This window comes from Rhinolophus ferrumequinum, chromosome 9 (assembly GCF_004115265.2).
Source record: "Rhinolophus ferrumequinum isolate MPI-CBG mRhiFer1 chromosome 9, mRhiFer1_v1.p, whole genome shotgun sequence".
Classification (NCBI taxonomy): domain Eukaryota; kingdom Metazoa; phylum Chordata; class Mammalia; order Chiroptera; family Rhinolophidae; genus Rhinolophus; species Rhinolophus ferrumequinum.
The window spans coordinates 45,786,325-45,802,304 of record NC_046292.1 but is presented as its reverse complement, the minus strand read 5'-3'; the positions used below and the strand labels follow the sequence as shown (position 1 = coordinate 45,802,304).

At 33.8% G+C, this 15,980-nt stretch overlaps 1 protein-coding gene across 7 annotated transcripts in view; it reads left to right on the top strand.

Moving 5' to 3' along the window:
- The window catches only part of DOCK7 (dedicator of cytokinesis 7), a 190,860-nt gene that overhangs the window by 26,843 nt on the left and 148,037 nt on the right, over positions 1-15,980 (top strand). For all 7 annotated transcript variants that reach the window (XM_033114069.1, XM_033114071.1, XM_033114073.1 and 4 more), the window contains exons 3-9: positions 1,920-2,095; positions 2,285-2,353; positions 6,213-6,342; positions 6,430-6,642; positions 6,986-7,071; positions 13,231-13,297; positions 14,211-14,360. In XM_033114069.1, the coding sequence (XP_032969960.1) occupies positions 1,920-2,095; positions 2,285-2,353; positions 6,213-6,342; positions 6,430-6,642; positions 6,986-7,071; positions 13,231-13,297; positions 14,211-14,360 (891 nt within the window). The remainder of the gene's footprint in view (positions 1-1,919; positions 2,096-2,284; positions 2,354-6,212; positions 6,343-6,429; positions 6,643-6,985; positions 7,072-13,230; positions 13,298-14,210; positions 14,361-15,980) is intronic.

Sequence of the window (15,980 nt, the reverse complement as noted above, 5' to 3'; positions counted from 1 at the left end):
CTGGGTCGCCGGCTTCTGTAGCTCCAAGTCTGGACTATATAAGGCAAAAATAAATTTTAGGCAACTCACTTTTGTGCCATTCCTTGAGTCCCAAGGTCCCTGCTGGTCTGCCTTTTTTCCTCCGCCTTTCAGAGTCTTCTTATGTTTATTTTATATATAGTATCCTGGGTTTGTAGTTGTAATTAGTGGGAAGCATAGAGAAAAGTATGTTTACTCCATTATCCCAGAAGTGGAAGTTCCCCCTAGTGACTTTTGATGTTGAGTACTTTTTCACTGCTGACTGGCAATTCATTTTCCCTGCTCCCCCATATAGACACCAAATTATTCCAGCAATATTGGTTGAAAAAGATTTTCCATTCCCTATTGCATTGCTTCTTTTCCTCTGTTAAGAACATCATGATAGTGTATTATATAATTAATAGAATAGGCAAGATAGAATGCTTATAAGAGGAAAACCCATGAATTTTAGAATTTGAAGATTCATTTTTAAAATTTGCTCTATCATTTTGTGACTATTTTATTTTCAGAAGTTGTTTAACTCTTTGAGCACAAATACCTTTATTTGTAGAATTAAAATAGTAATTATCTCTAACAGAGTTTGGAGGAGGTTTAAGTGAGAAAACAATGATAATAATAATAACTATTATCTTTTGAGTGTTTATGATATACTGGTTATTCATTATTTTACTTAACATCTTTAAAATGTTGTTGTTCTACCTGTTACTAGTTGTTCAGTCCAAGAAGTGTAGATTAAAGGACCTTCTTTTTAGTACCATATACCTGCACAAAGACAGGTCTCCGTGTTTTTACCTAGTTGAACATCTTGAGAAATAACATATTTTTATTTTCATTGGTCCACAGCTGCACATTTGTTATATAATCCTTCATGTTTTGCCTCAATATTTTTTTCTTTCTTGAATTAGTCAAGAAGTGGGATGTCTTACTAAAAAGTATATTTTCAGCTTGGCTAAAGAATGCTTTGGCTATTATGTACTAGTTTCCTTCTGTTGCTGTAATAAATTACCATAAACAGTGTGGCTTAAAACAAAAGAAACTTATTTTCTCACAGTGCTAAAATCCAAAAGTCTGAAATCAGCATTAATGGGATAAAATCAATGTTTTGGCAAGGCCACACTCCTGTTGGGGTCTCTAGAAGAGAATTAATTTCTTGCCTTTTCCAGATTCTGGGGGTTGCTTGTCATCGTGATATCACTTTCATCTTTAAGGCAAGAATCTTCTGATCTTTCTTTGCTATGTCGTTATACGGCTTTCTCCTCTGTGTGGTCCAAATCTCCCTCTGTCTCCATATAAGCATGTATATGATTGCATTTAGGACCCACTCAGATAATTCAGGATAATTTTCCCATTTTAAGACCCTGAATCATATCTTCAAACGTCCTTTTTTTTTTTTTTAAATCTTAATTTTTTGCCATGAAGGGTTCATGGTTTGGGATGTGGAGATCTTTTGGAAAGCCATTTTTCACCCTACCACAGTCTGTTTATATATTTCTACTAGGATAGTCAGCAATAACAACAAATAAAAGTACTGTTTAGAAACTTAGCAATGAAAATTCCGAAGATATAAAGTAAAAAGAATTCCTCCAATGAATATTTTGTCACTGTAAAGTATGATGAAGCCATTAGTTATCATTACTGTCTTCACATGAGAAGTTATGGGTAAAGTCTAAGCAAGAACATTAAGGAGAGTATGACCCAAAGCATGAAGGCGTATTAGAAGGTCCACATCTTGTGGTTTCTTTAGTGCACCTTGATGAATATCTGTTGAAATTTTAGAAGTAACTAGATTAAAACATACTATATTTTAAAAAATAATACATTTTCTTTGCTTAAATTTTTAAAATGCTTACCTTCATCTCTCCCTTGCCATTCACTTCTCACACCCACCCCACTTTGTGAAGGTGCCCCTTACAGAAGCTGTGGATCCAGTGGATTTGGAAGATTACCTCCATGCTCATCCTTTACCTGTGGATTCTGGGCCTTTAAGGGATTTGATTGAATTCCCTCCAGATGATATTGAAGTTGTTTATAGTCCTAGGGACTGCAGAACCCTTGTTTCAGCTGTACCTGAAGAAAGGTAAGGGGACACTTAACCTATTTTTGGTTTCAGTGTAACCGTAGAAAGGCTACTTCCCATTATTTTATTTAGATCCTATTTCTTCTGGTCGTGGTATTTCCTATTATATGAACAAGATGTGTAGCAAGCTAATTCATAAACAAATGCTTTCCTGTCTAAATTACAAATGCATTTTCTTTTTTAAAATAGTGAAATGGATCCACATGTTAGAGATTGTATAAGAAGTTATACAGAAGACTGGGCAATTGTGATCAGAAAGTAAGTTTTATGTTTATTATAACATTTAAAAATACTGAGTAGTATCTGTAAATGGATTAAGGTAGATTAATAATAATTATGAGACCTGAAAATTTAAACAAATAACTGAAGAAACAAAAGAAGAACTTTTGTATATAAATGTCTTCTCTTTAGGAGTTCCACAATTACTTTTACTTACTTTTTTTATAAAAATAATAGGTTTGTGGGGATAGTATTTCTATGTTATATCATAATCATTAGTAACTAATGATATATAATGGTAATGATTTGTAGTCTAATTCTTTTGGGAATTCATGGGTAGATATTAATGAATAATTTGTATTATTCAAAAAGAATCCATTTTTGAAACTTAAATAGTTAAGTTGAATTTAATAGCCAGTTTTCCAGATCATGCTGTTTGAAAGATCTCTGCTCTTTATTAACAAACTAAATACAAGTTCTTGACCTATCTATCCAATTAGATAAATATTTTTAAAAAATAGTGTTTTATTCTATCACAAAATTTATTTTTCTAATGGACGGTTTTGAAATATTATGTTAGATTCAAAAATAAAATAAAATTACTTTTCCTTTGCTAATTGCATAATGAAGAGAAAGGTCTTCATAATGAATTTTTTTGACCTTATTTTATTTTTCTAAAGGAAATACAATGACTGAAGTAGTGGAGCATTCTATTATGATATTGTAGTTTTCAGAAATTAAGTAATCTGTGCTAAATTATACTAGCAACAGTGATGTATCCATTGCTTGTTGTTTTGCCCTTATGGCTGCTGTCTTATTTTACTGAGTTTAATAATGTGCTAAGCATCACTCTTGGGGATACTGCTGACATGCTTTTTACTTGTGGTGTGACCTAATAAAAGCACAGTCTGCTACTCTTTATAAAGAAGAGCTGTTTTTATGAACTTACACTTGTGATAAGTATTTCAATAGCCAGATTTTAGACATTACTGAAGAAAACTGTTCCTTTGTTAGATAACGCAAAAGTGTTTTCTTCTGTGCATGAATGCTGGGAACTTCTAAAATAATCAGAAATCTTCATAAAAAGAGTAGTTGCAAAAGAAACTCAGAGTCACGGAATCTGCTACTCAGTTCTGAGCATGGGGTTGCTGACCTTGATTTAGGCAGGAGGGTAAGGCAGTTAACATTTATGTTTATTTACTGTGTGCTGGCCACTTTATTGGCACTTTACATTCATCTCATTGAAGGTTCCAACAGAAAAGGTAGCTCAGGCTCTGAGTAGTTAAGTAAATTCTTTGAAGTCCCACAGCCAACAAAAGGAATAGCTAGGTTAGAACCTTACGGACATCAGATTCTAAAGCTTCTATTTTTTGTGTTATACTAGATGTTACTTATTATCTGTGGTGACAAAAAGGGTACTTTTGGTAGGTTAGAAGTTTTAGTTAAAGTATCCTTGAAAGATAGAAGAGAGGTGTGATTGGTACATAAGAGGAAACCACAGTACAGAATAATAATCTAAGGAGAAGATATAGGCTAAAGCTTCAGAAGTGCTTTAAGCTCAGAATACAGGCAATGGAAGGGGACCTGGGGGAACTGGTCTGCATCTGTTTGCTTTGAAACCCCCTGTACCATGTGTCCATAACAGTGGCAACAGAGGTATCTGACGTTTTAAAGATCAGTAATTATGGGGGCTTGATTTAGTGACCAGGGAGGGCATATCTTGGAAGAAGGAGCCTTTCTATACAGAACACTAGGTACTGGCATACTGCCTGGCAGCATGATTTGCCCCTTTTCCACAACCATTGGATATGGGTTGGACGGAGCAGATACAGTATTTCCAGACAGATAGGGGGATACAAATTCAAAAATGAGTCTAGAACCCAGAATTGCCAACTATTTGATGAAAACCATTACACTGGAAAATGGATTATCAAACTACAAATTAAAGAACTAACAATTAGGAAACAGTTAATAGAACACAGATCAGGACCCATAACTACAAGTAATAATCTCAAAGAGATGTGAAAGGACCTGGTACTAGTTATCTTCGGAAATTAAAATTTTGTTCAATGAAAAATATTAAAAATGCAGCTGATGAGCATAATCGCCATGGAGACACACCTGAAGAGCGGAATAGTAAGCTTTAAGATGAAGCCACAAATTTTTCTGTAATTCAGCGCAAAAGGAGAAAGGGACAGTATTTGGTTTATTCATTCAACAAATACCTACTGAGAGCCTAGTATGTGCTAGGCACTGTACTAAGCAGTGATGATACAGCAATCAACAAAACTGACTCTCTGCCCTCATGGAGCTTACATTCTAGTTGGGGATGAGGGCAATAGACAGAAAACCAACACAGATGAAGGTATACAAGATATGGTGGAGATATGCCTTGTGGAGAGAAAAGGTAGGGTGAGGGGAATAGGGAGAGCCAAGAAGAGGAGCAAGTTTTTCTACTTTATATAAGTAATCAGAAGAGGCCTTACTGATAAGATTAATTTGAGCAAAGAGCTGAAGGAAGTAAGAGAGTGAGCCCTTTCCATGTATGGAGGAAGAGGGTATTAAGTAGAGAGAAGAACAGTATATGCAAAGGCTCCATGTTGGAAGCATGCTAGGGATGTTTAAAGAATAGCAAAGAGGTCAATGTGTGTGGAACAGAATAAATGAGGGTGAGAATGCCAAGATGGGAGGTCATAGAAATGGTAGTGTGGGTGGGGTTGGGTGAGTAATCATGTAGAGCCTTAGCACAGCAATTGACTAAAGGACAGAATGATAATATAGAAAGGAGTATTGATCATGAATCATGTCATTCTTCTTAGCTCTCTTCAAGTTCATATTGTCAGTTTTGTAGGACATAAAGGAGGCAGAATGCAACACTATTCTGGTTTATTAGAGCAGCTTAGGTATGCAACTTCACAAATTGAGGCACTTGAAACATTTCATGAAAGATGTAAACATCTGCTTCGGAATAATACCTTTCATGTTACTATATAATATTTATTTCAATTTTTCCAGAGAAAAATGCTTTCTTTTATTTTGTGATTATGCTGTGATGAGAGCATCGTGTAGCTTCTATTAACTTTAGCAACAAGACATGATATCTGAATGATTCATAGCAAATTGGATTCTTTACTGTTTGATAAATTGACAAGAACCATGTCATTCTTTGGGACTCATAATTGTTTTTGTTCTAATGAAAATATTCCTCTGTTTGACTATATGAGGTGTGGAACAGTAATTGCTCTTGGATGTTTGTGTCTATTGTTCTGGATATTGGGTTGTTAGGAGGCAAGGTTACATTAATTTAAGAGTTCTTCTTAGCTTAATACATATATTATATAGCAATATATGTTAAGTAATATATGTATATACAGTGAGGTAGATCCTACCATTTATCAGTTTAAAAGCCTGGAGCTTTAGGTTGTTTAAGATTTTTGATATGTAATGAGATGCAGCAAAAATATTTTGGCTTTTTGAAATTTTTAGGTTTGATGCTTGATATATTCTTTTGCCTTTTAAAAATTTATATTATTATGAATGTAGTATACGCGTGTATCTTCTACTCGTTTTGTTCTTTAACTTGGCTTCCATCCTTTCTTTTTACTGGACAATTTTCTGAATTGAAAGTGCAATTTTAAATTATATACACATGGTTGTCATAAAAAGAAAGAATATGATTTACTCTGGAAACTCGTAATCTGCTCTCTAGCTGGATTAAAGGAACTTTGGAAGTTTTCTTAAACCTGGTTAAACGTTTAACACACTCAAAACTGCTGGAGTATATCTTTATTATGTAAAGAAATAATGCAGAGAACAGTTAACTTATTATATAATGATGATGAAAAAGAAAAATTTTCAAAAATTGATAGTTTATTAAAAACTGTTTTGTTTTTAATAGATATCATAAACTGGGGACAGGATTTAATCCCAATACATTAGATAAGCAGAAAGAAAGGCAAAAAGGTTTGCCGAAGCAGGTCTTTGAATCTGATGAAGCTCCAGATGGCAGCAACTACCAGGATGAGCAAGTAATACTTTTATTTTTAAATGACTATAAGAAGTTATTTAAAATAGCTTATGTTTTATTTGTTAATTTTTAATGTTTTGCGTGATAGGATGATCTTAAAAGACGTTCAATGTCAATAGACGATACTCCAAGGGGTAGCTGGGCCTGCAGTATTTTTGACTTGAAAAATTCACTTCCTGATGCTCTGCTTCCCAATTTACTTGATCGAACTCCAAATGAAGAAATAGACCGTCAGAATGATGACCAAAGGAAATCAAACCGTCACAAGGAACTCTTTGGTTTGCATCCCTCACCAGATGAGGTATATATGTTTGGATATAAAGAAGCAAATCCTTTTTGCTTTTATTAGGAGTGTAAATTGTATACAGTATTATAATGTAGGGAATAAAACAACTGAAACATAGCTATAATTTTTGTAAATGAAATATACTTTTTATCCTAGTGAATTTTTTATTTGTAATGAGTAACTTCTGTGAATTGAGCACACGTATGATCTAATGACTTGTTTTAGAATAACTGGGTCATTTTCTGTGTTAAATTGTGAAGACTGAAAGTATTCGATTAATAAAATAAGTTCTTAAAAAATTGTAAAGGGTTGACATATGATAAGCACATTCATTTTGGTGTTGCTTGTCAATTTGTAGGAGGAACCAATAGAACGACTTAGTGTTCCTGAGGTGCCCAAAGAACATTTTGGTCAAAGACTTCTTGTAAAATGTTTATCACTCAAGTGAGTATTTTGTTTACTGTATCCTTTTGTTTACTGTGTTCCTTGAGAAGAATTGTTCTTCTAAAGCTGACCTTTGGAGCATTTTTGGCCCACAGGTGAAAATGACTCTTAGCCACAGCTATATAATTAGTCTTAGAACTTGAAAAAACATTCACTGACATAATACATTTTTGGAGTATTACCAGACACTGTTCTTGGCTTGGGGAACATAAAGACAAAGTATCTTTTTCTTTAAAGAGTTGATTGTGCATTTGTTATATGGTAGGCTTTGTTTTTTTTGAAGATTTTAGAGCATGTATATTTTTCCTTCTTTAAAAAAGTTAAATGACTTCTGACCTAACATCATTGAAGTGATGTATCTTACATTTATATTCTGCTTCACAAAGTGCTTTCTCTTATTTTGTTTCCTGCTGTCTTCAGAGTTATTCCATAAGATAATATATTCTTCATTTTACAAATGAGGAAACCAGGGTTCAAAAGCATTAGCAGAGGTTAACTGACATCCTCATTGTTATGCAACCAGTAACTGAAAAACAAACTCTATGCTCTTTTCATTCTGTCTTGTTAATATTATTAGTTAATTATTAGTCCTGACATAAGAAAAAAAGAAGTGTCAATTCATAGAGCTTTCTAAAAGAAGTGACTCATAGGGACAGACCACTTCCATATATATAGATAACCTGGGTAATTTTCTTCCTTTGAAAGCTAAGATTTTATATATTTGATTAGATTTATCTAGAAACCTGTTAGGTTTAGTGCATGGAGTCTTTTGAATATCTGGACACCTGACTTATAATCTTTTTTTTTTGACAGCTTTATTATAATATAATTTATATGTCATAAAATTAACCCTTTTAAAGTATACAAGTCAGTGGGTTTTAGTATATTCACAGAGTCGTGCAACTATCACTATCTAATTTCAGGACATATTCATCATCCTGGAAAGAAACTCAACACCTATTAATAGTCTGCTCAGGATTCCATAACAAAATACCATATACTCGGTGGCTTAAACAACAGAAATTTATTTCCTTATAGTTCTGGAGACTGGAAGTTGAAGGTCAAGGTGCTGGTAGCATTGGTTTCTGGTGAGGCTCTCTTCCTGGCTTGCAGATGGCCACCTTCTTGCTGTGCCCTCTCAAGGCCTTTCCTTTGTTCCTGCATGAAGAGAGAGAGGTCTCTGTTACCTCTGCCTCTTTTTATAAAGACACCAGTCCTATTAGAGTAGGGTCTTACCCTTATGGTCTCATTTAACCTTACTTACTTCCTTAAAGGCCCTATCTCTAAATATAGTCATACTGGGAGTTAAGGCTTCAACATACGAATTTGGGCGCGGGGGGAGTAAGTCAGTTTATACCAATACCAATTAGCAATCAGTCCCTATTCTCTCAGTCCCTGGCAACCACTAATTTGCTTTCTGTTTCTACGAATTTGTTCTGCATAATTGACATAAATGGAATTATATGTAGCCCTTTGTGTCTGGCTTCTTTCAGATAGCGTGTTTTCAAGATTTATCTATGTTACAGCATGTATCAGTATTTCATTCCTTTATATGGTTGAATAGTATTCCAGTGTGTATATACCACATTTTGTTTATCCATTCATCAGTTGTGAACATTTGGGTTGTTTCCACTTTTTAAGCTATTATGAATTATGTTGCTAGGATATTTACATACAAGTTTTGTTGTTGTTGTTGATTGTTTTTTTGGTATGGGTATATGTTTCATTTCACTTGGGTATATACCTAGGATTGGAGTAGTGGTTGATATGGTAACTCCATGTGTAAATTTTGGAGGAACTTCCAGACTGTTTTCCAAAGCAGCTGTGTAATTTTACATTCCCACCAGCAAGTACACATTCTCGCCAGCACTTTTTATTGTCTCTCTTTTTGATCATAGCCACCCTATTGGATGTGATGTGAGGTGATATCTCATTGTGGTTTTACTTACGATTTTGACAAATAAAGTTACAAGTTTGTTGTTTCTCCCTTAGAGAAATAAAATATAGAATGATTATTCACATCACTCTATGTTCTTTAGTGTTAGTTTGATCAGCTCTTATTAAAAATTCTGAACTAAGAATTTTATATATACATATATATGTATGATTTATTTATGGTAAGAAACATCTAGGCTTAGGGTAAGAACGAACTTGTTCACATTGTAATTTCAGAAAGGGTCAGAAATGATAGATTTATTTTAGTCAATTATAGAGACTGATAATTTTTGAAAATATTTTCTTTTACATTTTCTTCGCCAAGAATAACCTTCCTTTATCCGGTATGAGGAAATTGTTTCTAATGTTAAGAAAACTATTGGTTTAGACATTCAGGGAAACCACACCTAGGCATGGTCATGTAGTGGGGAAGAAACTTTCCTCTACCCTAAAGATTCTTTTGGCTGGTCTAATAATCGAATATACACGAGACAGAGTAGCAATAGAAAATAACCAAATGTAATGTACATACATACAAATTTAATGTACATGCGTATGGGAACCCCACATACATGAGAGAGTCAGAGACCCCGCATACACTAGAAGTTCAGAGATAGAAACGGGGGTTTGAGTTATAGAAGACATTCTGAGTTAGGGATGAGGTAATGCATCTTGGGGCTTCAAAGAGTTTTTGAACGATGATATAAGAAGAGCAGATGTTTAGTAAATAGAAGTTTGTCCTGCCCTGTAGATAGGTCAAAAGAGGTTATCTCTGATAATCTCTTATGGGCCTGGCCCCTAATTCAAGTTCTAGGTAGTTCAGGGAAGGGCAGAAGTTTCTCTGGTGCCAGAGGCTTACGTTGCCTTTAGCTCAAAACAATCCACATACCACAGAGACACATCTTGAGGTGAGTCTTCTGAACCCCCACAGTTAGCTCATAGAAAACTAAGAATTTCTTGGAAGCCTAGAAATACTAAGAAATGATTCCATAGGGATAAGTATTCTGTAGCTAATTTTTACATTAGGGCAGTTACCCATGCCTAGCTTTTATGTAGTCACAAGGGAAAGAGCTTGGTACTCAAGCAGGGTGGAAACAGACCCTTCTGTAGGTGTCTAACACCAGTTTCATAGGAGAAATTTTTTTCAGTTGTAATAAATATTTGTCTGTTACAACTTTGGCTCTAGTGGGGAGAAAGTCACATAGGAAAAAGGAAAAAAAAAAAGAGAAAACTCGTCTAGGAATTCATAACCATAAGCCTGCACATACTGTGTGGCTCAAACACCTCCAATGCAAAAATTTAGTTTCAAGTAGTTCCAGATTTGTAGTGATATTATTATCAGACAAAATTGACTTTAAGTCATAATAGAGGGTCAACACACTGATAAAATGCTCAAAACTATTATTACAGTGTGTGTTAGCAAATGTGTAAAAGCACACTCCACTAGATAAAAAAAGAACCTAAAAGAAATGGACCAATATTTTATCAGTAGTGTTTTTTTTTGGTAGGCCTTTGGATGATTAAAAATTGCTTTTCTTTGATGTTTTGTATATTCTCAACATTTTAATAAATGAGCACTTACAGTGAAGAAAGATATCTTTCCTACAGTTTAGTAACCACTGAGTATCTGTGGCTCAAATAGCATTTCTTGACAAACTCAGGTAGACATGTGTTTGGTGGGATGGGGTAATATGGTATGCTTTTCCCCTGAAGTTTCTATCTCAAATTGTAGACTAAATACATGAGGAATATACATTTTAAAAGAGAAAGTGAAACAAAACCATATACACAACCTTGGCAGTCCCTCTGTATAATTGAAGAGCCTCTTGAAACAACAACAAAAAAACTCAAATGATGTATCTGATTTAAAAATTCTTTTCATGCATTAATAACCTTTCTTAATGTGGAGCACACTGGCATTGTGTTAGTTTCTTCAGGTTGTTTTCTCCAGATTTCCAAACTTGTTCATCATGCCAATGGTATAGATCTTTAAATACTGTCCAAGAATATAGAGAAAGTTACACAGAAATTTTATGGTGCTAAATTACAAATTGGGATATTAATTTTCGGAATTAGCAATAAACATTTCTCTTACCTTTGATCCATTTTTGCTTATTTCCAGCTGAATGTAAAATTTATATGAAAATGCACAGGGCTAAAAGGAGGCAAGACAGTTTTGATGAGCTTTACAAAAACAACCAGATATCAAGACTTAGTATGAATCTACATAATTAAGACTTTGGTATTGGTATACAATTAGACAAATAGAGCAATGGAATAGAGCTAGAAATAGACATACATGTTTATGGATTTTTGATTTACAATAGAAGCGGCACTATAGACAGTGGGGAAAGAGTAATCTTTTCAATAAGTTGGCAGGACAGTTCGATATGTTTCTCTCTGTGTCTGTTTATCTCTCTGTCTGTCTCTCCCTGTCTCTGTTTCTCCCCCTTTCTCCTTCCTCACTTAATCTTTCTGTCTACCTTTCTCCCCCCTGCCACTCTCTCTGCTATACAGAGGGAGAAGGTATTTTGAACACATACACGTGACAAAGTGCTCATATCCAGAATACACAAAGAAGTATAAAATGATGAGAAAAAAGTCAAACAGTATATAGAAAAGTAGGCCAAAAAAGGATATCCAGATGTTTATTAAACATAGGAAAAGATGCATATTAAAAATCCAGTGTTACATCACTTACCCACTGGAGTGGGTCAAGAAAGACTGACAAATCAAAATGACCAACATTCAGTGTTAACAGAGGATACAGAGTGGAGGCTGACCCACGTGGATCCCTGTTCTTTTGTCTTCTGGTTGGGTTCTGCTAAGAGAGGCATCAGCAGGAAGTCAGAGGGTAGAAGAGAAGGAGATGGGTTGGGGTATTTACTTTCCCTAACTCATTTCCTGCTAGGTCACGTTGATTGGTTGCCTTCCTGTCCCCAGGGTCATAGTTTCTGTGAAGGGTCCTCTATAAGCTATTCTTTCTTAGTTTTGGTTACTACTTCCACATTCTTCTTTAGTCAAGGCTTGGTAATGACTCCCTACTGTTGCTATCCCCAGGGAACTGCACTCTGTAGTTTTCCCTAAATTCTGTCCAAATCTTTGTCAAGGGCCTTTTATTAAACTCTTAACCCAATGAAAATACATTGTTTGTCTCCTGCAAGGACTTTGATTGCTACTCTCGTGATACAAAAATGATCATGATGGATATTTTTGTCTGGTTAATTCTTTGATGTGGGGATTCTTCTATACAGTGTAAAACGATTAGCCACATCCCTGGCCTCTAATGCTCCAGTAATACTCCTGCACTAATAATAACCCAAAGCATCTCCAGACATTGCCAAAATTGTCCTTGGTTGAGAACCACGGCTCTAGAGTTTTAGTTAACCTCACATTACATGCTGTTTCGTTCAGGAAATGTTTACTGAATGTTTACTAAATGTAACTCATTGTTTGTGGAAGTGAATTAGACACCTCAATTTATGCATATGTTATAAAAAAATTTTGTGTATTCATATAATGAAAATTACTATGCCAGCATTTAAAATGATGATGAGATTAATATTTATGACATGGAACTATATCCATAACATATTAAGTTAAAAACAGATTACAAAGAAAAAAAGGCAACAAAAAAAGCAGACAACAAAATATGTATCCAGTGACATTCCTTGTTTAAAAAAGTCATCAATTTAATAAGTACATTCATACATAGAGAAAAGTGTGGATGGAAGGGTATTGAACTGTAAATTATAGTTCTCTCCATGTGATGGAATTTTGGATGCTCCTATTCTGAATTTTTTTATGTATTTTCTAACTTGTTTTTACATTGATTTATAATCTGAAAAATAAAACATTGGGTCTTTACTTTCAAAGTTTATTTAAAATCTAACATATTCATACATAAATAACCAAATTATATGTTAGAAAGTGATTAGTGCCACAAAATAGACTTAAAATGCCGTGAGCTTTGAGGCTGTTTGAGATTACTTGTAGCTGGAGAAATTAAGATGGATTACCTAGAGGAGGTAATGGTTGATATAGACTGTGGAGGATATACTCAGAAAAGTATGTTTCGGGAAGAAGGAATAGTACCATAGACGATGTATCAGAGATGTAGAAAAGTATAAGATATTGAGATAATTTATTTTAGAATGAGAATTTCTCTCCAATTGTGTATTTGATACTTATTTTTAAACTACTTCGTCTTTTTTTATCCTAAAGGTTTGAGATAGAAATTGAACCAATTTTTGCAAGTTTGGCTTTATATGATGTCAAGGAAAAGAAAAAGGTAAGATTGTATAATTTAAATGTAGTGTTTTGGTCATAATCGGAGGTTTCAGAAACCTGATTTTAAGTTGTTTTAAAGGATAAATAATGATTTTTTGAGAATTATTAAACATCGATGTTTTAAAAGGAAAATAGAAATTTATTAAGACTTGTTAAATATTTTCTTACTATGAAATAGTTTAGTTGATACCTAGTTTTTATGTCATTGAAAGAGTTCCAAAAGCCGCTAGCAGAGGCAACTTTCTTTTAATTTAAAATGTAGAAAAGATAAATACAAGAAAAGCATTTTAGGCACTGTATAAAAGATAAGAATGATGATGACAGTGAATTTTTGTTGACATAATTTTCAAATTCTAACTAGATAAAAGATCATTTATGTATAATTTAAATATTCTGTCTTAAATACTGATCTTAGTTTTATCATCATACTTTACATAAGGCTATCTCATACAAATTTCTTAATTTAACGTTCTAAGCCTAAGATGTAGTAGAAACTTGATGTACTGTCAATGACTTCTGTTGTCAACATATTACGGTTTTTTTGCAATGGAACTCTGCTCTAGAAGTTTTGAAAAACTGCTGAGATATTATTCCTATAATGTTTTAAAGACTTAATTTGGGGCAATTCATCTCATGATAATTTCTTTGTAGACTTCATTTAAGCTTATATTTCTAATCAAAAGAGTTTGAGATATACTTCTTTAGCATGTTTATCATATTATATTTCTCACATTGTTTGTATATTTCTTTTGCTTTGATTTAGACATGTAAAGATTGGTCAGTGATAAACCATATGTTATATAGTATAATGTTTTAATATTTGTAATATTTTAAGATTGGGTATGTATGCTTTTTGTGAGTTTTTATAAAAATTGTACAGATTTAAAATTTTAATATGTGATTGTATTTTTTAGATTTCAGAAAACTTTTATTTTGACCTTAATTCTGAGCAGATGAAAGGATTGTTACGTCCACATGTACCACCTGCTGCTATTACCACCCTGGCAAGATCAGCAATTTTTTCTATTACTTATCCTTCTCAAGATGTTTTTCTTGTAATAAAGGTGAGAATAATGTTAAATGTATTTATTTATGTAGTGTCTGTATACTTGTCTCTCTATCAATATTGCAAGCTTTTTAAGGGCGAAGATTTTACCTTATTTTTTTCATCTTAATATTCCTTAAGACAATGTTGGATATACACTATCGGTGTTATTAAAGTGTGTCTTGAGTGGGGGTTACATTCGTCAGGGTTCTCCACAGAAATAAAGAGAGAGAGAGAGAGAGAGAGAGAGAGAGAGAGAGAGAGAGATTGACTCATGTGATTGTGGGGGCTGGCAAGTCTGAAATCTACAGTGCAGGCTGGCAGGCTGGAAATTCAAGAGTTGATGTTTTGTAGTAGTTTTGAGTTTGAATTCCACAGGACAGCATACTGGAAACTCAGGCAAGTTTTCTATGTTAAACAGCAATATCTAATCTGGTATTTGATCAAACAACTGGGCATTGTAGCCTAGCCAGATTGACATAAAATTAACCATCCCGGGAACTATACTATAATTTTTCTTACTTAGTTCCTAAATGATATCAGTACTAAAATCTAAATCATTGAGGTTTTGAGCATTATGATTTGACTGTCAGCCAATTAAAAATAAGGATCATAAATGCTAAAATTTGAATATTACTAAGCCACATAGTTTACGGTAACTTAAAGATTAATTTACCTTAAACTGACTTTGACTTAAGAGTAGCCTAGAATTCCTTAATCATTTTATCTTTATTTATATAAACTTACCATAAAAAGGTAATGAATTTTATAATAAGGTTATTAAGGGGATTGTCATGAAATGAATCCTATTTACCCACAGGAATAATGTCCTAATTTGTGGACGTATTCCTATGAATTCAGGTTAAAATAAACTCTAGTTAAAACAGTGAACAGTCCTACCAAGCAAAGAGTTAGTAGCAGTGGTCTTCAGAAACTCATTTAAAGAATAAAGTTCTAATAAGTCAGACAGAGAAAGATAAGTGCCATATGATCTCACTTATTTGCGGAATCTAAAGAAAAGAATAAGTGAATGAACTAATCAGAAACAGTTTTGGAGACAAAGAGGAAAAACTGAGGGTTGCTAGATGGGCGGGAGGGGTGGGGGTGGGGGGGAGGGGGAGGGGATTGGAGGGCAGTCGGTGACCACAGGATGGCCACGGGTTTGAAAATTAATCTGGGGAACATAATTTAGTGGTTACCAGAGGGTAAGGGGTTGGGGGGTGGGAGATGAGGGTAAGGGGGATCAAATATATGGTGATGGAAGGGGAACCGACTCTGGGTGGTGAACACACAGTGTAATTTATGGATGATGTGATACAGAATTGCACATCTGAAATCTATGTAATTTTACTAACAATTGTCACCCCAATAAATTTAAAAAATAAAATTTTAAAAAAAAAAGAATAAAGTTCTAGATATTAATACAATCGACAGCTATAGTAAACAGTTATTTTACGTGGGAAAATAATGAGTTTTCATACAATAGAATATATTTGAGGGAATGAGCTGGAAAGATAGAGATAATGGTTGGAATATAGCTGCTTAAAATTAGATTATTTAGTGACAAGATTTGGTTGTCATAGGAATGAAAGGTTTAGGATTAAGAATAAGGAATGTTGAATGTAAATGTTCATTCAGT